The 22,888-nt window shown below is 30.4% G+C and overlaps 3 protein-coding genes across 6 annotated transcripts; 1 reads left to right on the top strand and 2 right to left on the bottom strand.

Moving 5' to 3' along the window:
* Window positions 1–523: 523 nt before the first annotated feature.
* Window positions 524–3,428, bottom strand: LOC137809923 (uncharacterized). Its single transcript, XM_068610982.1, has 4 exons — window positions 3,369–3,428; window positions 2,213–2,299; window positions 996–1,136; window positions 524–739 (listed from the first exon to the last, which is right to left on the bottom strand). Exons 1-4 carry the CDS (start codon window positions 3,426–3,428, stop codon window positions 524–526), a joined length of 504 nt encoding a protein of 167 aa, XP_068467083.1.
* A 2,127-nt stretch (window positions 3,429–5,555) lies between these two features.
* On the bottom strand, window positions 5,556–8,964 carry LOC137810503 (pentatricopeptide repeat-containing protein At1g09820). Of its 4 annotated transcripts, XM_068611832.1 has the most exons (4): window positions 8,594–8,964; window positions 8,412–8,501; window positions 7,769–7,818; window positions 5,556–7,368 (listed from the first exon to the last, which is right to left on the bottom strand). In XM_068611832.1, exons 3-4 carry the CDS (start codon window positions 7,800–7,802, stop codon window positions 5,651–5,653), a joined length of 1,752 nt encoding a protein of 583 aa, XP_068467933.1. In that variant the 5' UTR covers window positions 7,803–7,818; window positions 8,412–8,501; window positions 8,594–8,964; the 3' UTR covers window positions 5,556–5,650. The 4 variants fall into 4 exon arrangements, with proteins under 4 accessions (XP_068467933.1, XP_068467932.1, XP_068467934.1 ...); XM_068611831.1 differs by having other exon boundaries at window positions 8,412–8,923; XM_068611833.1 differs by lacking the exon at window positions 8,412–8,501 and having other exon boundaries at window positions 8,594–8,836.
* An 8,291-nt stretch (window positions 8,965–17,255) lies between these two features.
* LOC137809922 (uncharacterized) lies at window positions 17,256–21,645 on the top strand. The gene is made up of 8 exons (XM_068610981.1): window positions 17,256–18,963; window positions 19,174–19,218; window positions 19,311–19,481; window positions 20,291–20,428; window positions 20,635–20,679; window positions 20,776–20,946; window positions 21,138–21,182; window positions 21,572–21,645. The coding sequence occupies exons 1-8, from the start codon at window positions 18,828–18,830 to the stop codon at window positions 21,643–21,645; spliced, it is 825 nt and encodes a 274-aa protein (XP_068467082.1). The 5' UTR covers window positions 17,256–18,827.
* The last annotated feature ends 1,243 nt before the right edge of the window (window positions 21,646–22,888 follow it).

Below are 22,888 nucleotides of genomic sequence, written 5' to 3'. Positions count from 1 at the left end.
TTATTTTGATCTTCATCACAAGTCTAAAAAAATTGAAAGACCTCTATTAAAAAGTGGACGTTAAGTCTAACTCAACCTCATAAAACCGGTTTATAAGGTGAGGTTTGCATCCACTTATATACTATGAAATGTTTTAATTTCTAGTCGATGTGAGATCTCCAACACACCTCCTTCACGTCGAGAATGACAACTCGTGCATAGAATAACATATTATGAGTAGTCCGATAACGGTCTGATAGCGGGTGGCCTGATAAGGCAAACAAACATTCGCTAGGATAGGCTTGAACCTGACTCTGATACCATATTAAGAAGTAAACATTAAACCTAACTCAACCTCATAAAATCGGCTTAAAAGGTGAGGTTTGCATCTACTTATATACTATGAAATGTCTTCATTGCAATAAAATGTCAAAGTTATACCACCATGGCTTGTTTATTAGATCCTTCGACAACATGTACCTAAACTAAGAACTATTAAGGTATCCATTCTATGGTCTGAGATGCCTTTTTATTGGATTTATGATCACTTTTGCATCGAATCATGCAGTTTCTTGTCAACACTATACATTACCCATCCAAAGAGTTCGTCTAAATTGATTAATGCTTCTCTAGAAAATCTTTCCACCAATTTAGGGAGAAAAACTGTGCTTGACTTCTTTACAGCTACATTTGCTTGAGGAAACCCTCTCTTGGCAATATTAAGCTGTTCTCTTATATTTGATGCAGTGTAGACCTTTAGCTGCAGCTCAGTAACAAGAAAATTCTTGATCAACTACTTAAAGCCAGGTTATAAGAGAGGAGGAAGTGATATGGATGCAAAAGTGAATATCATACCCTATATTTTTAGAATTTCTCATATTTACTATGTTTCATAAATGCATCAAACATTGATCCAGATGCAGACTCAACAAGAGCAAAGCCCTAACTAACATCACATCTTGCCATTGATATTAAAACTACAATTCCTTGGAAAAAAGTAAATGAAAGAAAATGACCACAGGTTCTGAAAATGCCCCAGTGCAAAGGGCAAAGCAAATATGGGGTTGCAAATCATTAATATACAATTTAGAGCTGATAAGCTGCTGTTCTTCACCATATTTCTTCCTCAGACCTGCAGACACAAAGCTTTCAAGCCACTGAGCTTGACAAACAAAAATAATAATCAGATGAAACATGAGATGCCATCCTAACATCAAAATTTGGTATTAGAATTTTTCACTTCAAATTCTCTTAAAAAATATCAGTATAATATCAGGAAAAGAAATAAGGTTAAAAGGGAGTTCTAAGCATCTCAATCAGAAAATAATTATAATAAAACTTCTTGTAGAATCATGGTCTTCTCTTTCCAGATGAGAAGCAAACCCTACGGCAAATCTGGTTTAGGATACGGATTACAGGAAACAGTCCAATTCTCCTGTCTTCCAAACATCAAACAGGACAACAAGCTCATTCTATTCTGTTCATTAAGTTAAATTTAGACAGAAAAGGATGTAGGGTGAGGAAAAATAACGAAAAAGATAAACAATCTTTTCCCCTTTCAACCTCCTCTCCAGAGAACCAAAATGAAATGTGTAAAAAAAATTAAAATTTATCAACAAAGACTAACTATCATGAGTGTTACTATTTTAACTATTGCTCAATTGTTCTTCCTTTTCTGTTGCTGCCGCAAGTACTTCCACCAGCACCACTACTGTCCCACATCTACTGCCACTACCATCCCTGTCCTGATTACCACCATCACTATCATCCCTCCATTCGTGAGGAGAATTTTGTCATTTGTATACAATTTATATTCTTATCTACTATGCTATATGACACGTATCAAAGACTAGATAAGATTACCTTATCTAGCATATATTTTTGCTTACATTGATATAATTTTCTTATCCACCGACCAGTAAACAACCCTATTAGTTTAGAAGATCATTGGTGATAGTGATTATTAAACCATAGCAGTGCAATACCAATTTAATGATATCCACATTCAAATGGATGCGTTAATGTTTTTCTACAGAAATGTATGTTTGCAAGCAGCAGATGCAAAACAAGGGAAGAATCCGTGATTTGAAACCCTCAGGTCAAAACAGAAAGACCTATATGTATATATAGAGTTGCACTATTTAGACCAATCAAAATATTCCACCATTTAAACGCAACCATAAACTGGCAACACTTTGCATGAGCCCATGTTACACAAGGGTCAGATGAGTACCCTTCCAATGCAGGGTGTTCGGAAGCCAATTATCACTTGTTCTATGGCATTTGCACTTATGATATGGCCACAAATATTGTAAGCTGCCTGCACCGACAATTGTACTCATCATTTCATATTTTCCACAATGTATCAATTAAAAAATAATTAACAAGATTGTACTAGTGAGAAAATGGAAGTTCTAAAGGTGTATCTCTATGATATTATGTGATAACGTGACATCTAAATGCCCTCCAAATAGCATAGCATCTTTAGATGATATGCCTTTTTGACAACTTAAACCATGTAAATGATAACAAGTGTACCGTCATAACATAACTTGGACAATGACTCATGACCGATTTTGTTTATTGAATACTCTGAATTGGTCGATCATCTACAGGGTGAAGCCTCAGCTGAAGTCAGACTTAAAAGAATGGTTTGGGATTTGGACGCCAGGCAATCCAACCAATGCCATGGACTGCCTATTAGGCGATTGGTATCAATACAGGTAGTTGGGTAGTTGCTAAAAGAATCGCAGAAATATTTGTATAGTCCATAATTTTCGGGGATAACAAACCAAACCTCCCAACCTTCCAACACTCTAGTCATTCCTTTCTGTTCACGATATTTTGGTATATGGGTTTTCCTTAGAGAGGGTGGTGAAATCTACCCCTATAAAAGTAGCACAAGCTCAACCAAAGGGACTAAAAATATCACTGCTTAAAGTCACTTTACTCAGAACCAGAACAAAAAGTAATTAAGAGGAGGTGAATGAGAGTTTTTTTTTCTTCCTCCTACAAACGAAGATTTTAGTTTATGTTCCTTGCAGATGTGACTGCTTCTCTGTAATTTGTTGGACTAAAAAATATTAAATAAACATTATTTGGATACAGTTCCTGGTCTAGGCATCGCACTGAACTGAACAAAGATTGGCCGAGGGAAAGCACTTCAGAGAAAGTATTATCCTTTTTAAGTTTTAATAAACATTCTAAAAGTGTTAATACCTTGGAGCTGACCACGGACAATTGGATAAAGAAATAAACTACCTTGTGAAACAAGGCCAGCCTCTTCAGAGAACCCTAGGGAATTCCATATCCTAAATATGCCTGTTAATAGTTATACATGCTGAAAGTTGGCTAAATAAAAACCATAGCCATGTGACTGTAAATATTACATGCATCACAAGAGCATTATGCACATTGATCCAGAATGCAATCTGTCCATCATGTTCCATTTGACTGATATTCAACCTTCCAAGTTGTTCAACTAGTACTCTAAGGAAGTGAGGAAGGAACGGTTTAAGTCCATAATTCAATCATAAGAATCTAAGGAGTGCTTGTACAAAAATAACAAGTACACAGAAAACTAAAACTGAGATGTCTTCCATTGATAGACTGTTAAGCAAAATTGAAGTGTTCTCTCCAAAATTAAACTGGAAGGAATTACATCTATATCAAGGTTTCAAATAGTTTCTTTAAGAGATATTCTTGATGTTTTCCTACAATATTTATTGGCTCATCCTTCATATGATGAACTACTTTTAGTAGGACCTTTATTAGTTTTCTTCTCATAAATCATGTCAGACAAAATTTGTCATTTATTTCTTATGATTGTAGCTCTAACATACTTTCCCATTTATTCATATATGATATTAACTTTTTCTGTATTAACACTCATGTACCGCATCATTAAGTGAGCACACCAAATAAAATAAACTGCCTTATGAACCAATAAAGTCATTTGACTAGCCTTAAATGTTAAGTTTGGACTCCATTGTATAATTATTGGCATTTTACAATAAAGATTTTGTATGACAGAAATTCTGTGAAGTTTAAGTAAACTTTAGAATCTATTGACGGCCATTCAGTAGTCTGGCTTTCTGTTTTGGCTGCAGTACTATAAACATAAATCACAGAATACTAAAGCAACTGTATGATTTGATAATACTACTTAAGATGTCTAGAAAAAAGAACTGTGAATCAAATAACAAATTGTCTAGAAAATCATTGTACATACCACGATAAATTTATAATAGTGGGTAATTGTAAACAACTCTTGCTAAAATTGCCACAGAACTATTAGTTGTCGAGTTTCTAATTTTTCATCAAAGAAAAAATTTCTAGGTATGCCACTGCGTTAAGATTCTTTCTATGTGCAAGAGAAGCACCTTTTTTTATATTCATATTTTTAATATAGCACCATCTTGAAGTTTGCAAATTTAAAGAACCCACCTGAGTATGGAAGGCATGCTAGAAAAAAAAATTGCATAAAAAAAATCGTCCACAAGGGTGTGGTTTCTCTCATGGATGTGGAAGACAAGTTAGTAAAAAAATTAAATCTTACCAACAATATAAATTACATTAGAAGTTTGCTCAAAAGAATGTGGCTGTGATCACGAGTGTAAGAGACATACTGGTATAGAAGTTACATCAAGGTTTCGCACATCACTTGGGAGCTGAGAACAAGGTTAACTTAAAGAAATACATCCTCCTTTTTTATCTCATCAAGATATCGTTTAAAGGCAGCAACATGACGGAAGCATCAGGTTCCGAGATGGACATTAACCCATTGGACACTAATTTCTAACTAATAAAGAAATCCAAGTTAAGATTCCACTATTACATATATATATTGACGATTTAGATCATGTTATAATGATGTACATAAATAAAAATCATAAAAATTACAATATTTATTTCTGTTAATGCAGCAACAAGAATATCTTTTACATATGGGTATTTTAATAACTCTAATCTATATTATTAACAAAATATGTTTTTAACCAAACACCATTTAATCATTCTGGAAATAAATAAATAAAAAATCCCATATACTTTATGTTTTAATCAAGCATCTTTTAAAATTCTCAGAAATGTTATTTCTAATGTTCTACCTAAGAATAAAATTAGACAACTTAAACAAACATTCAAAGTAAGAACTACAAGTCCAACGTTGTATTTTTTAAATTAAAACTTTTAATTATTCCATCTTTACTAGATAGAAAAAGAAAATAGTTTATAATATCTATTATTAAACTCTTTAATTATTCAACCTTCATAAGTTTCTCATAGTGATTGCAACTGGTTCCCCTTTAACAGCAAATCCCAGAAAATTGTTCACTATATTTCCAGGTCTAAAATAATATCACTTTACAAAACATTTTCTAACAGAAATCAGTCCTTTTCACTATAAATGATGTAAAGCTAACGCAAACCAAATGAAATGGGCTGTTAAATGGCAACCGTAATGTCAACTTGTCAACATTGAACTACTACTCTACATGGTAACGCCAAGTTGCCAACATTCAACAACTACTCTACAAGGTAGCGCTCTATAACACTTAACCAAGAGAGAAAAAGGCTAAATATAAGATTTGTAAACATTCTAAATATACCAATTCTGTAAATTTTTCATAAAGCTAAACATTAGTGCACTAATAATGAAATTTCTTTCATGTTAAGACATGCTAGAAATATTATATAAGTGTCCTTCTATGTCTGGAATAAAACCTTTATCCAACATTTCCAATCTTACAATATCGTAGGTAGTTCGATTCGGATTCAAACCTCTTTCCAACATCTCATTAAGAAGCCTGTTTGCGTCCTCTAGCTTGCCTGTTCTACAAAATCCTTTAATCAGCACATTATATGTAACAACATTTGCCCGCTTCCCTTCTTTCTCCATCTGGGTCCTGACCTTCAATGCTGCCTTCACATTTCCCTCCATGCAATATCCATCCATCAATGTATTATACGTTACATGATTAGGTTTGACACCAACGTTGAGCATTTCACTAAGCAGTTTTTCTGCCTTACTTGTTTCATTGTCTTTGCAGCATCCATCTATTAAGATGTTATATGTTATAATATCAGCTTTCAGGTCATAGGTCAGCATTTCTTTAAGAAGATCCTTTGCAGCTCTTGCGTTCTGGTTCCTGCACAAGCCTGCAATTAAGCAATTATAGGTTGAAACACTTGGAAAAATCCCTTCTTCAAGCATCGATTTATGCAGAGCAAATGCATCTTCCATCATCCCGTCTTTGCAGAATGTATCAATCAATGTATTAAATGTTATTGCATTGGGTACCAAACCTTGCTTAGCTATATCATCAAAGAGTTTTCTTGCTTCCTTCGTCATCTTCCTCTTACAAAGCCCATTAATAAGAACATTATAAGTAACAATATTTGGCTTCAAACCTAAGCCATCCATCCTATCCCACAAAGCAATGGCCTCATCTAGCTTCCCGTTATTAGATAAACCATTTATCAGTGAGTTATAAGTAACTAAATTAGGTTTTAGTCCCATCCTTTGCATCTCTTCTAAAGCCTCCTTTGCAGCCAACACATTCTCATCCTTACAGAAACCATCAATAAGAGAATTAAAGGTGATCTCATTTGGGGAAATTTTATTAGCAAGCATTTCCTTCAAAATGGCATCAGCTTTGTACATTTTTCCAGCACTGCCCTTCTTGCAATGCCCATCAATCAGAGTGTTATAAGTAACTACATTTGGAGAAAATCTCCAGGCTTTAATGTCTTCGATGACATCCTCCGCCTTATTCAACTTACCAGCTTTACAGAGACCATTGATAAAAATATTAAAGGTTGTCAAGTTAGGCTGAATTCTCCTCTTTATCATCTCCTTGTACACGTATTCCATTTCTCCTGTTTCATTCTCCTTCACCAAACCACTCAACAACGAATTACATGAATTCAGTGATGACTTATATCCATAATCATGAGATCGCCTAAATGTTTCACAGGCAGAGTGAATTTCTAAATTTCTTGCATATGCTAGGATCAACATATCAATTATTAGAGCATTTGTACAAGGCCGGACACCACCCAACAAGAGAGAGTGAAAAACAGAAGAAACTGTATGTTTCTCGTTCTTCACAAATTTATCCAAAAAGGACCTGACTTTAGAGTACCTTTTTGAATTTGCTAGAAGATGTAAAACTTTGGCAGTAGTTTCAAGACCATATGAAATTCTGAACTCTTTCTGAGACCACTGAAAGAACCTTAAAACAAGCTCTGAATCAACCTCCGCATTGAACAATTGATCAATGAATATTGCAGGTTTGGTTGTTCTAAAAAGGGGTCTGAGCTCTGACCAGTGTTGTTTACTCAACAGCTCTGAAATTGTAGATATGCTCAATGGCTGAAAGACTAAACCTGTGAGTTAAAATATAGAGCACAAGCAGGATAACTAAATTATCTGCTGATGAGGAGATATGATTATGTCAAAGGGACACATTAGCATTAACTTAGAGAAGATTAATGAATAAACGCTTTCCATTTTTTTAGATTATAATGTTATAGATACAAGATAACAAAAAAAGTCACAACAAGAGTAGTTAATGATATTAACATTTATCAAGAATTGATGGAAACAAAGAGAAAACAGTCAAAAGAAAACATATCAAGCAATTAAAATTTTGATGTAATAATAACAATAAAAAAACATGAAGATTTGAGAAAAATAATAAAATCCTAAGCATAACATGGATTATTTACTATTTTATACTTACGCTGAATCACAGTTACAACTTATGGGTGGAAAAAGTTTTCATACCTTCAACAGATCCAGTAAATTTGTCTATTATCATTGATGGCAAACATAAACTGCAATGAGTTGTGTTTGTATCAGAAACAGAAGAATACATCAGAACTATTAAAACAACCCATAGATAATTGGTATATATCGTCAGAGCAAATCAAATTAAGCATACTTTTTATTCACTAGAGATGATTGAATTTGTTTTCGATGATCAGTGTTTCATTAATATTTTCTTGTTTGATGGTTTAGTACACTCTATATAGTTGAACCTTGATCAGTATTGCTAAGGTTGTCAAACACCATAATTTACATAAACTCAGTAACTATAAGTAGAGAAAATTAGATCATACTTGGCATACACATGTAATACACCATAAATAATATGCCATGGAGATTGTAGAATGGTTATTTTCCTAAAATAATATTATATAATAATTTACAGCCCATTACTCATACAACAAAACACATATTATATCTTATAATCGTTTCAAGACGCAATCTAAAAACCAAATTATATCAAAAAGAAAGATACGTCAATGGAGGAGAATAACATAACACAGCCCAGAAAAATAGAAAATATAAATTATTATAGCATTACCATGGTTATCAAATTCGCGAGTCAACGAGTTGACTCGTCCGAGTTTACGTTTCCACATACCTTATCGAGTTAACTCGGTAGTAAACTCGGTTTTTGAGTAAACTCGGCAGACTCGGAGCAAATTCGGTGAACTCGTTCAAACTGGAGAGTCTGCTCCGCGAGTTAGCGAGTTCAGTTGGGTTTTCGTTTTAAACCAAAACGGTGTCATTCTGAATGGGGGAAATTAAATGGAATAAACTCACTTTAGGTTTCCCGTTGCGTTTTGGTTTCAGTCACATTCGTTGCGTCTTCTCTGGTGCGGAGGTGGTGCGTCTTCTCTGAACGAGTGCGGCGGTGGTGGCGATCGAGCGGAGTAGGTCGCGCGGTGGTAGCGATTGGGCAGAGGACGTCGCGCGGTGGTGGTGGTTCGTGCGGTGGTCGCAGGTTGCAGGTCGACGGTGTTCCGGGGGTGCCGTTGGGTGGTGTGGAGTTAGAGTTCCATTGTGATTAAGGTTACTAGGGTCTTTCTCTTTTATTGGGCTGCAGAAGACAAGAATACAAGATGGAATCCAAATTGGATTTCTTTCATTGGCAAATGCTTCCTACAGCCAATAATTTTTAACCTACACCCAACATATTTTTTTAAATTTCAAAAATGCCCTTAATTCCGAAAATAAAAATTTAGAATTGAAAATAATATATTCCGAAAAAATAAATTCAAAAGTGATTATTGAGTTCTGGAAATAAAAATCCAGAAAAAAAATTAAAATTCTATTTTGGATAAAAAAATCCAAAATTGAAAAATAATACATTCTGAAAAAAAAAATCTGAGAAAGAAATTATTGTGTTTTGGAAATGAAAATCCGAAAACAAAAATAAAAAACTTATTTCAGATAAAAAAATCCGTAATATAAAATTTTGTTCCAAAAAAAAAAGTCTGTCAGAAATTTTTTTTAAGGACAGTTTCGTTTTTTTCGTTGAGATCGGGTGCAGTGATATGATATTGCCTTTTTTTATTTAATTGAGGTGCATATTTTGGAAATGCTTTTTTTTTTTTAATGAGAAAATTTTTGCGTAAATTTTATTTTGTTTGGTCAGAAATTGGATTTGGAGCTGTGTATATTTTAAGGAATGATTGGGAGTAGATCAAATTCAACTTAGGTGAATCTAACCGCATCTTCTATTTTTAATAAAAAAGTAAAAATTTCTAACAAATATATTTGGATGAAAGCATGTGATAAATATTAATGGACATAATAATAGGATTGGACGTTGATATTTGTTGATTTTTAATTATTTAATTTTTTGACTTAAACAATTTAAGTATTTATATAAATTTCTTTATTTGAGGTATTTGGAAGTTATATATTTGTAGTTGACTTATTTCTTCTAACTTTAGTAAGTTACACAAGTTTATTATACAATCTCAATAATACTAAAGTTTTATTTAACCTTAGTTAAGTTTTAAAGTTTATTCTAAAACTTCAAAAATTTCTTTAAATTCCAAAGATTAGGTAGAATTTCAATAAAATACTCCAAATTTTACAAACTTCAATAAATAAATATAATTAAATTTATTTATAAATAAATAATTAAAAAATATATAATTTTAATATATTTTATAATTAAATATTTTAAAATTTTGAAAGTGTAACTTTACATTACAAATCAATTTTCTAAAGTTTCAAAACTTTATTTTAAAAACTCACCAAAATAACCTTGGATAATAAGAATTTCAACAACTAATTTTGGATAGTATTTGCATATATTTTTATGATTGATGTTAGTTGGTTTATATAATTCATAGTTTTTTTTACGAGCTCATACTTAAAAAAACTTAACTTATTTTGTTTTAACTTTTGATGTACGTATGTTTTATGTGCAATTTTAGTTTTAGTTATAATTTTGGAATAGTTTAAATTAAGATCTTTATTTCAAAATGCATCCAATAATTAATTCATTGTGAAAGTAGAAATGATAAAGTTAATTTCTCCTTGCAATATGTTTTTGTCATCTTTGAAGCCCTCGTAGCCAAGAACACACATGGCTTTAAAACTCACATATATATAAAGTAGTGATAAACACCAGTTGTTGTCGAGCTAAGGTAATGATACTACCTTATTTAATGTTTCTTCTCCTTAGATATAATAGACATAAGTCTGGCTGAATTGTGATTCTTTCTAGGATTGTCGTCGATGGTCATTGAGTCTGTGCCGAAGAGCAGTGTGTCTACAGTGGAAGAGAGAAGTTAGGAGGATCTTTAGAAATGGTGAAAAATAGGGTTGAATGTTATTTCAGACGGCAAGTCATTTTATGAAAATTTTGAAACTCATGATATTTTACAAAGGTTCTTAAACCCATGCTATTAATGGAGGTTTTGAAACACATGGTATTTTACGGAGGTTTTGAAACTCATGATATTTAATAGGGGTTCCGAAAGACTTTTCCTGAGATTTAAAAAACCTCGGGGAACACGTTCCCCATGGATGATTTAGCGAGGGAACTGCAACCCTGAGTAACTAAAGGTTTTAACCTTATATAATGTAAAAATAAACCCCATAAAACTATTTTTTCTTGTAGAGATTTAAGAATATTTATTTATTATCTATAGATTGAAAATGATGTAAAATAGTATCTATAAATAATACAAATGGAACCCACTCACAGGGTAACATTTGCCACGTGTCACTCCCACAAATTTCAACAACAAATAATTCAAAAAGAAAAATTACCAAATGTAGAAGTATTTGAACCAAAGAACCAATGAAAGGATGCCATTTGTCAGCATCTCACGAAGCCACGTTCTTCTCATATAAGCGCCCTCCCCTCAACCTCTTCAGTTTCTACTTCTCCAAAACCCTTCTCTTCTTCGTTCCCTCCAAAAATCCCAGCTTTCTCTCCTCAACTTTCACCCATTTGGCCACTGCACACGTTCTGCTCATTGCCTCACCAGGAAGTCAAATATCTTCTTTTAGGGGTATTTCTTATGGCGCGATTTTTGAATTTGAAAATGGCTTTCTGAGGTTTTTTGAGGTTATATAAGCTCTGATAAACTGTTCTTCGTGTTTCTGAGGAAAGGTCTGAACTTTTATTTCTTCAGGTAATTATTTAATCAATTTTTTTGAGATATTGTGTGTTTTCTACCGTTATTTTAAAGTTCTTGGTTTTCTGTTTGCTATCTTCTTCTCTGTTCTTCGTGTTTCTGAGGAAAAGTCTCAACTTTTAATTTTCCAGTTAATTATTTAATCAATTTTTTTGAGATATTGTGTGTTTTCTACCATTATTTTGATGTTCTTGGTTTTCTATTTGCTATCTTCTTCTCTGTTCTTCGTGTTTTTGAGGAAAGGTGTCAACTTTTATATAAGTTTTCATAAACAGAAAAACCTTTGTTTCTCATTTGGTCTTTCATTCTTCCGAATAAAAAGGTAACCTTTTTATCATTCATTCTCATTTTTGCAGTTATTTTTATGTTCTTGGTCTTCTTCTCTGTTCGTCATTTTCTGATTACTATCTTCTCTATTCTTTGTGTTTTTCAGGAAAACTATCAACTATTTAGATTGTTTGGCAATTTGTTTTTTTTTTTTTGCGTTCGTGATTCTTTAGGTTTCTGAGCAAAGTTCTCAACTTGGTTTTTCTGGAAGAACAGGTTATTATTCATATAATTTTTTTTATGTTCTTGGTTACCATGTGTAATAATATGATTACATTTTTTGTAATGTTTTTTTTTTGTTCAGAACATGTCAGAATCAGATTCGGATTTAGATTGGGATGAAATAATAAGAAGGCCAACAAAGGGAATTTTTACCTCCATGAACATTTTTGGGGAGGTATGTTTTGTATAGGTTTTAAGTTAACAACATTAGTATTCTTTGAATTATTTTCAACATTAATCATACACTTTTATTACTATTCTTGAAGGGTATTGCTTTTGTGGATCGTGCTTTTGCTATAGAGTTTGCAACTGAACTTCATGAGTTGTGGATTATCCAAGACAGTTATGGTGCAGTACATTATGTGAACTACAACATGAATTTATTATGTCCGGTTATTAACGATGGGTGGTCAGATTTAGTACAGTCTTATGAATTTCAAGGTCATCATAGTATAATTTTTCGTTATGTTGGTGGAAATTACTTTCATATTCATGTTTACAAAGGATGGACCATTCTCTATCGGATGGACCATTCTCTCATTTCACAATAACAACTACTCTGTACCAATGCCATGGACCTTACCTGGTGATACTTCTGTTGCTAACAAATTTACTGATATGTTTTTTAACATCATGTTTATAATGTGGTCATTTCATAATTAGAATTCTTTAATTGACAATCTCTGTAGGAACTTCCTCCTGCTTTTGGAACATTTCTTTGCTCACGGATGTTCAATACTGTTGTTTTGCATGGTCCTTCAAAGGAGTTAACATGCGATGTTTTAATCGATCAATGACTAATGGGATGTGTAGAATTGGGTAGTGGTTTGAGGGATTTTTGTGCATTACATGTTCTTGGAGAAGGTGACAAATTGTATTTTGAATGTGATAGTGAGAAGCCCTCAAATCACATTCGGGTCATTGTGGTTAGGAACCAATCGTATAGGTAAATGTTTACCTATATGATTAATATTTAGCTGTTACTTGAACAATATTTTACAGTTATTTATCAATTTGTATGTTTACCTATATTTACGAATCATATTGGTTTTATTGATTAATTTTATATTTATATCAGTTGTATGCCTGTTTCCATACAGAAAAACAAATTATTATTTTCATACAGAACATCCCATCTTAAAGTATTGGCTTCAACAAAGAAAAAAATTCAAATGGACAATTCCAATTGGTTTCATTTATAATTTTTTTCATTCAAATGTTGTATTTTGTAAGTGTTAGAAAGGATGGCTTTAAACTAGAGGAGGCGTGAATTGTTCAAAGAGGGTTTTCGCAAACTTTTAAAACAAGAATGAAATTATCACAAAAAACAATTGAAAAGAAATTCAGTTTGCCAAAACAGCAATAAAAAACAGCAGTACCAAACAAACAATCGGTTGTTTATACCAGCAAACAACAAACAAAACTGAATTTAAAGAGTTAGGGATAGAGAGATTGCACACAAATGTTTATACTGGTTCACTCCAAACCTAGAGCTACATCCAGTCTTCTCAGAAACCCTAAGGAATTCCACTAAGCAATCACAACCTGATCACTTACACCACAACCAAGAAAGTGACCTTGAACACCTCAAGACACACACTCTTCTTGGCCAACACACCAACACTAAGATTGTTGATCTTGATCCCCTCAAGAACACACAACCAATCTCAGCAAACATAGAAACGAAACTTGTTTCACAGAGTACAAGGATTACACTTGTTACAGAAGATAATCTGAAATCAATACAAGCAGAATCCTATTCCACAAACTTTGATCAATCACAAACTTTCAGCAATCTCTGCTCTTTGAAAAACTCAAAAACTCTTAGCAAAAAACTTGTCAAAGATTAATTCTCAAATCTGTTTTTCTGAATTTATTCAAAGATGTAGTTTGTTATCAAATCTTAACAAACTCTTAAATTGCATTAAAAGATTGGTCAAAGCATTTAATGACTGGAGCGTAAACAGTTAAATCATTTAAAGCTCAGTCAAAGATAAAACAGTTTTTTCTGTTATGGTCCCAAAACAAACAATCGGTTGTTTCCTTGAATCAATCGGTTGTTTTGGTTTTAACAGCTTAACCATTTGAAAAACAATTTTCAATCTTTTCTCAAAACATCTAAGTATAAACAATCGGTTGTTTTAACTTAGTTTGAAAACATTTTACTTTCACAAAGATTGAGAATGCCTATGTTTTAGATTCGATCAAGGGGTGGATTACAACACTCAAACTACCCCAGAACTAGACTAAACCAGCACAACAACAAGCACAGCCAAGGCTTCAACATCCTTCAAAAGGTTTGGATTCATCAAAGCTTGAACACCACTTGGTTCAACAGTAAGTTGTAAGTTGTATTTTGTTAATTCTAAATTTTCGTTATTAAATTAAAACAAAAATACAAATTACATATTAAAAGATAGTAAACATATAAAGTAAATGATAACCAAAAATCAGTTATTTCATTTATGAACAATTAATAAAATTGAATAATATTAAAATTGGATTATAAATGAACTTAATACGAATTATACAATATTTTTATTTTTCGTAAAATTGTTAATAAATGAGCAGTTCAAATTTGTTAATAAAAATGAAGGGAGAATTAAAAAAGTTTCCCCTTTTGATATAAGTTTCCCATTCTGAATAATAATAAATAAACACATAATAATAATCTTCATATCTTTTCATAATTTAATAATAATGTATTTAAAAAAATATTATTCTGCATATCTTTTGAAATTTTGAATCACTAGCATATAGCATTTCAAACAGGTTTTAAGGACTCACTGTTGCAGAAAACCTTTACCTATTCTGGTCTTTTGCTGCAATCCTATTTTTTTGGTTGCTGCCTTCTTTTATGGCAAAGCACATCCAGAAAATGAAGCGAGAATTAAAAAAGTTTCCCCTTTTAATATAAGTTTCCCATTCTCAATATATTTGTCTCCTTTTGAAATTTTTAAGCACTACTCTTACATATAGCATTTCAAACAGGTTTTAAAGGCCCACTTTTGCTGGAAAACCTGACCTATTCTGGTATTTTTCTGCATTCCATTTCTTCTTTGATGTTGCCTTCTTCTCTTATGGCAAACCACATCCAGAAACCCTTTTTATGGCAAAGCACATCCAGAAATCCTGCTTTCGTTCAGAATCAATGCCATGCAACGAAAAAGGTTTGATTTTGTTCCCTTTATGTTCTTTTATAGTTCATCTTTTTCAATGATGCCTCCCTTTTCCTTTCTGTTCTATTTTGTGCACCTGAACCAATCCTTGCACTCTTTTTTTTATGTCTTCATGTTTTAATATTTGTTATTGAAATTTTCACATTTCTCTTTCAAAGTAAAATTATCTTCTAAATTTCTATTTAGGGTTTTGTGTTTGTTTATTTAATACGCCAATAAAGTTTATTTTTTTTACTAACTGTATCATTTCTTTTTTTCACATTCTTTTAATTTCTTTGATGTTCTGAAATACATTTTTATGGTCTTTATTGTGATACGTTTTTTTTTATGCCATTTCAGTTCTGATACAACTTTTAAAAATATTTTTGCTTTCCATCTCTTTTGAGTACATGTGACCTCTCTTTTATATTATTATTTATTGTCATATCATTAATTATTACCATCTTACATAGCTATACTCTCTCTCACATTTCCCATGCACTCTGACATCGTCGTTTGCATTCTCCAAGAAAACTCCAATTCATATGCTCTTCATCATGATGTTATGGAATTGTATTTCCTCTTCATAATTAGTTTTGTTGTTTTCAATGATAGCAATAGTATAATAATATATTTATAATTATTATAATAGTAAAATAATTTTAATATTTATTGTGAAATGAAAATAAAATATATTAACCTTAATATTTATTATCCGAGTGTAATAAAAGGACTTATTAAGAGGATAATCTTCGTTTGAAGATTTTCAAAAAAAATATTAAGATTGAGAAATGAATTATTTTCTGATTTTCTGTTTTTTCATTAGACACTTTCTTCAGTTTGTAATATTTAAGGACCATGGAATTTTATTATCGTAAGTTACCGTGCTCTATAATTTGATTATGTTTGTCGAATGGTTATGCTTGGTCTTAGCTGATGAACAATTATTTTTGTGTCAAGTATGAGCATCACATTTTGTTTCTACATGTGCAGAATATTTGTATTTATTATATTTTCTTAACTGTTTCATTCTCTTCAGACTTGTGTGATATAATTGAATTGAGTAACTTGATTTGGAGGGAATGCAGGAAAGTAAAGCATCAATATTAGAAGCATACATTGTTATGTAGTTGAATTCAATAACTTGGATTTGTAGGAAAGAGTGAAGCATCGTTAGTATATAGTATTGTAATAATATGTTTGTAATATATATTGTAATATTGTAATTTTTACTTTAGACAATTTAGTGTATATTATTGTAGTTGTAATAATGTAATTATATTGTAATATTGCAATTTCCTATGTTCAATATTTCTTTTATATCTTTTATATCAACTCACAATAATATATATATATATATATATATAATAAAAAAAATTAAGTATAACAACGATTAATAAGTTTAATTATATATATAAATATATATTATACATATTATATACTATATTCTTAACTGTTTCATTCTCTTCATACTTTTGTGATATAATTGAATTGAGTAACTTGATTTGCAGGGAATGCAAGAAAGTAAAACATCAATATTAGAAGCATACATTGTTATGTAGTTGAATTCAATAACTTGATTTGCAGGGAATACAGAAAGAGTGAAGCATCGTTAGTATATAGTATTGTAATAATATGTTTGTAATATATATTGTAATATTGTAATTTTTACTTTAGACAATTTAGTGTATATTATTGTAGTTGTAATAATGTAATTATATTGTAATATTGCAATTTCCTATGTTCAGTATTTCTTTTATATCTTTTATATCAAATCACAATAATATATATAATAAAAAAAATTAAGTATAACAACGATTAATAAGTTTAATTATATATATAAATATATATTATATATATATTATATACTATATAAGTATATATATATATATATATATATATAAAAGTATGTATATATATATGTATATCAGTATATGTAACTATATATAAATATAAGTAAATAAGGAATAAGAAATAATTATATATGTATATCGTAAATATTGGAAATCAATAATAATAATTAAAAACATATTAAATAATTAAATAAGGAATAAGAAATAATTATATTAATTAAGCAGAGTATTAAATAAGTGGTACGATTGCTTATTACAGTGTAAAATATAGAAAAAGATATGCAGAATAAAGTTGTCGGTGTATTCAGAGATAACTTCTTTTGAGATGATTCATTCTCTTGGTTTCTATCTTCTCTTTACTTTTCATGACATTCATTCTCTTAGTTTCTATGTTTTTTTTCAATTTTCAAGACATGCAACCCATTATTCAAATTCCACAAGTCTGAACTGTATTTGATGTTGAGGAAAAATTAGATCTTGGTTCATAGAGCAGGAAAAATGAGAGCTTTACAGGTTTGGTTTGGTGAACAGTTTCTTACCATATTTCTTTCTCGAGCATGCACAATCTCGATCATTGTTATGGTTTGTTTTCTTCACACATGTTCAATATGTTTACAACACTAAACTTAGCACGAAAAGGGATTCTTGATTGGAAATAGAACTCCATAAGCTTATTTGTTGGTTCTAAAAAGTTGCATCTTTCGTTGTTCTGAAGAAAAGTTGGAGCAGAGTTGCCTTTTTCGACAACTTATCAAAATAGAAGTTGTATTATAATCCGTCCTTGACATTGTTGCTTTCTTTTTTTCCATCTTTGTGCTTCTTTGTTATTTCCTTCTCAGGTCAAATTCATTTCATTTTTTTACCAACACCATCGAAAAGGACAAGGTACTTGACAAATTGATTCTATGAGATTTCAAAAGTTCTGAAATAAAACCTGTCAAATGTATTCTATTTTAGCTATTTCAGATATCCTCTAACAATAGTCAACCAAGCAAAGCCAATTTTTGTATGGTTCAAAATAGAAATTGATATGATAGCAGAGAATTGGTTTCAAAATAGAGAATTTTATTTTGCATTTCATTAATTTAGAATGGAATGAATACATTGTATATCCTAAAGTGATATGATTTTTGTGTGCTATTTTTAGGTTAGAGACTGTGTTATGCATTGTCCAATTTTTAACGTTTAAAAGAAGAAATATAAACAATATAAGTAAATATAAATAATTGCTTAACTAAGCTATTTATAGAGTTCTTTTCAAAATTGGCGCCAATTGAAAACACATCATTGGCTCTCTGAACTTCATTTTGTGCAAACTAAACATTGAGGCAAAGACTTCATTCCCTCTGTTCAGCAAAGGTATGGATGAAGATAGATAAAAAAATCCAAGTAACAAAATGGTTCTGAATTCCAAAACAAATTGTAATGCAAGCAGTAATATATCAGGTACAACAAACTACCCACCTCTCATTATTGATTTCTATATGATTTGTATTTGTATTCTTATATTTTGTATGCATTTGTATATCATATGAATATAAAATCTTAAATCAAGTTCAAACAACGTCTGAGTGAAAAAATTAAAGTTATGTTACAGGGTGAATAAGTTTTTTGTATGGGGTATTTTTTTTACAATGTAGCACAGTGAGAAAATAAAATGGCAGATATATGATGTTAACACCTGAGTTTAAAATGACTCTAAATCATTAATATTCACCATTATTCTCATGAACTTATATATATTTTTTTGTAACGTGTTGTTGTATGAAGTATTTTACATGATTTAATCATTTTGACAGTTATCGTAGATCAACATAATTCACAAAATGTAGGAATGAAAAGGAAAACTATACTTGCTTCGAAAATAATGAAGAAGAAACAAAAAGTGTCAAGAACTAGCAATGAATGTGAAACTGAAAATTATTCACAACTGTCAACACTTGAGTTCAATATGACTCAAAAAATATCAGGTACGATAAGTTTTATCCCAAACATATTCAATATCTCTTTGTTTGTTGTGCAATAACAAATATAAAATAAGTAAGTAGCCAAATGTGTAATTTATATTACAAATCATATTTCATATATAACTGTATATAAGTATAAGTGTATATAGATTTGTATCTACAATCATTGCCGTTTAATTAATTAATTAATTAATTTATATTGAATAAATGCAGCTGACAACAGGTTGAATAGGATACCCTTATCTGAGATAAGCAATGGTAAGGTTAACTCATATATATTATTTTTCAACATGTTGTTGTATGGAGTATTTATACTAATTTTTTTTTACGTGATGTAACTATTTTGACAGTTAGCCTAGATAAACAAAATGCACGAAATGCAAGAATTAAAAGAAAAAATATACTTGCGCAGAAATCAATGAAGATCAAACAAAAAGTATCAAATACTAGCAATGGAAGTGAAAGTGAAAATTTTTCACAATTGTCGACAATTGATATCAATATCAGTGAAAACATGTCAGGTACGATAGGTTTAATGCAATAAATATTCACTATGTCTTTCTTGGTTGTGCAATAAGTGTATATAAGTAAGTACTCAAAGGTGTAATTTTTATTACAAGTCATATTTCAGCAATAAGTGTATATAGAATTTTAATTGAATTAATTTGTCATTGAAATATTTCATTGATTTATATTCGATAAATGTAGCTGATAACACACTTTCAATTGGTTACTTGGTTACTGTTAACTGACATAAACAATGGTAAGTTTAACTTGTATAATTTTTTTTCAACATGTTGTTGTATGAATTATTTGTACTAATTATTTAGTTTTCACGTGATGAAATCATTTTTACCGTTATAGTAGATAAACATGATTCACAAAATGCAACAATGAAGAGTTATATAGTTGAGCAGAAATCAATGAAAAAGAAAGAAATAGTCTCAAAACTACTCACCCCGCATTATTGATTTCTATATGATTTGTATTTGTATTTTTATATTTTGTATACATTTGTATATCATATGAATATAAAATCTTAATTTAAGTTCAAACCACGTCTGACTGAGTGAACAAATTACAGTTATGTTACAACGTGAATAATTTTTTTGTATGGGGTATTTTTTTTTTACAATGTAGAACAATGAGAAAATAAAATGGCAGATATATGATGTTAACACTTGAGGTTAAAATGACTCTAAATTAATAATTTTCACCATTATTCTCATGAACTTATATACTTTTTTGTAACGTGTTGTTGTATGGAGTAGTTTATGTGATTTAATCATTTTGACAGTTATTATAGATAAACATAATTCACAAAATGCAGGAATGAAAAGGAAAACTATACTTGCTCCGAAAATAATGAAGAAGAAACAAAAAGTGTTAAGAACTAGCAATGAAGGTGAAACTGAAAATTATTCACAATTGTCAACACTTGAGTTCAATATGACTCAAAAAATATCAGGTACGATAAGTTTTATCCCAAACATATTCAATATCTCTTTGTTTGTTGTGCAATAACAAATATAAAATAAGTAAGTAGCCAAATGTGTAATTTATATTACAAATCATATTTCATATATAACTGTATATAAGTATAAGTGTATATAGATTTGTATCTACAATCATTGCCGTTTAATTAATTAATTAATTTATATTGAATAAATGCAGCTGACAACAGGTTGATTAGGATACCCTTATCTGAGATAAACAATGGTAAGGTTAACTCATATATATTATTTTTCAACATGTTGTTGTATGGAGTATTTATACTAATTATTTGTTTTTTACGTGATGTAACTATTTTTACAGTTAGCCTAGATAAACAAAATTCACGAAATGCAAGAATGAAAAGGAAAAATATACTTGCTTATAAATCAATGAAGGTCAAACAAAAAGTATCAAATACTAGCAATGGAAGTGAAAGTGAAATTTTTTCACAATTATCGACAATTGAGATCAATATCGGTGAAAACATGTCAGGTACGATAGGTTTAATGCAATAAATATTCACTATGTCTTTCTTTGTTGTGCAATAAGTGTATATAAGTAAGTATCCAAAGGTGTAATTTTTATTACGAGTCATATTTCAGTTATAAGTGTATGTATATAGAATTTTAATTGAATTAATTTGTCATTGAAATATTTCATTGATTTATATTCGATAAATGTAGTTGATAACACTTTCAATTGGTTACCGTTATCTGACATAAACAATGGTAAGTTTAACTTATATAATTTTTTTTCATGTATGGATTATTTGTACTAATTATTTATTTTTCACGTGATGTAATCATTTTTACCATTATAGTAGAGAAACATGATTCACAAAATGCAACAATGAAGAGTTATATAGTTGAGCAGAAATCAATGAAAAAGAAATTAAAAGTCTCAAGTACTATCAATGAAAGTGAAACAGAAAATTATTCACAATTGTCAACACTTGAGTTCAATATCACTCAAAATATACCAGGTACCCTTTTTTGTACAATAAGTGGACACATGTGTATTTTTTATTATAAGTCATATTTCATATATAACTGTATATAAGTAAGATTTTTTTTTTCAAGATTTATGTTGTTTTGTGGATTATATGGATCATTTGTAGGCAAACATGACTCAAAAAAAGAAAGAATAAAAAGGAAAAATATACGTGCTAAAAAGTTGCTGAACAAGAAATAGAAGCGGTTAGGTACAACTTACTATCCTTCTATTGTTATTATAAGTCATATTTTACACACACTCTGAGAATAAAATGACAGGCTTATCAATGCCACACGGTATATCAGACATTGATATGAATGGAAATTGTTCAGAATTGTCAACATATGAGGTGAATATGAGTAAAAGTATATCAGGTACAATAACTCTTATCCAAATATATGTTTTTCACCTTTTTTTTGTCAAGTAACGGTGTGTAATAAGTTCAACTTCAAAGATGTAATTTTTATTATACAATAACTTTATATACAAATGTAATTTAATTAATATTAATTATTTGGAAAAATGTAGTTCATAACATACTCAACACGAAACGTCAGTTTATAACAGGGGCCATATAATTTTTTCACTATACACAAAACATATTAAGATGTTATATAGAAAAACCAAAACAATGAACACCCTTTCAATTAGGAACCAAACAAAGGCAATTCAAAAGATTATCTTATCTGTTTTCACTTTATATTAGATGATGAAGAAAGCAATTTCATATATGATTTGTATGCAAAAGCTGAAACTGAAGGTACATTTCTAAAAGAGTGATTGTGTTATTATTATATTATATATACTATATCTTATTGCAAACATGATTAATTATTCCTTTTTTTGGGAAATTAGGAATTCCTGAATTTGGACAACCTGCTATACAGTGTGAGCATTGTATGACTGAAGTTTGGTATGAGGAAAGATCGGATAAAACACAAACATATAAAATATTCATTTCTCCATATGTTGCCAAAAGGGAAAAGTTCAACTTCCTTTTTTACAAAAACCTCCTCAATTGATTCAAAGGTTATACAATGGTCAAGACAATAGAAGCAATCATTATTTACAAAACATTCGAAACTACAACAATATGTTTTCATTCACTTCAATTGGCGGTAAGATTCATTCTTCAATTAATGATGGATCTGGACCTCCACAATTCATTTTGAATGGCCAAAATTACTATCGAATTGGGAGTTTGCTACCAGAAAGTGGAAACACTCCTAAATTTGAGCAGTTGTACATATATGATACTGAAAACGAAGTAAAAAACAGAGTCTCTAACTTTGAGTAAGTGTTCGTACATTGGTTTTCTTTTGAGAAATGTTTTACTGCTGACAACTAAAAACTTTCAATATGAATTGTACAGGTCCAAAATGAAAAACTCCAGATTTGATAAGTCATTGATTATAGATTTGATGAAGATGATTGATGACCA

This window comes from Phaseolus vulgaris, chromosome 2 (genome assembly GCF_000499845.2).
Source record: "Phaseolus vulgaris cultivar G19833 chromosome 2, P. vulgaris v2.0, whole genome shotgun sequence".
Taxonomy (NCBI): domain Eukaryota; kingdom Viridiplantae; phylum Streptophyta; class Magnoliopsida; order Fabales; family Fabaceae; genus Phaseolus; species Phaseolus vulgaris.
The sequence above is the reverse complement of the archived record's forward strand: the minus strand, read 5'-3'. Positions and strand labels throughout refer to the sequence as shown.

Coding starts and splice junctions, on each gene's coding strand:
- LOC137809923 (XM_068610982.1), bottom strand. CDS start 3,428: ATGGAACATGATGGACAGATTGCATTCTGGATCAATGTGCATAATGCT. Junction 2,300..3,368: donor ATAATGCTCTTGTGATGCAT/GTAATATTTACA, acceptor TTGTCGGTGCAG/GCAGCTTACAATATTTGTGG. Junction 1,137..2,212: donor GAACACCCTGCATTGGAAGG/GTACTCATCTGA, acceptor TGTCAAGCTCAG/TGGCTTGAAAGCTTTGTGTC.
- LOC137810503 (XM_068611829.1), bottom strand. CDS start 7,859: ATGTATTCTTCTGTTTCTGATACAAACACAACTCATTGCAGTTTATGT. Junction 7,369..7,768: donor ATTTACTGGATCTGTTGAAG/GTATGAAAACTT, acceptor TTTAACTCACAG/GTTTAGTCTTTCAGCCATTG.
- LOC137809922 (XM_068610981.1), top strand. CDS start 18,828: ATGAAAAGGAAAACTATACTTGCTTCGAAAATAATGAAGAAGAAACAA. Junction 19,219..19,310: donor CTTATCTGAGATAAGCAATG/GTAAGGTTAACT, acceptor CTATTTTGACAG/TTAGCCTAGATAAACAAAAT. Junction 20,680..20,775: donor CTTATCTGAGATAAACAATG/GTAAGGTTAACT, acceptor CTATTTTTACAG/TTAGCCTAGATAAACAAAAT.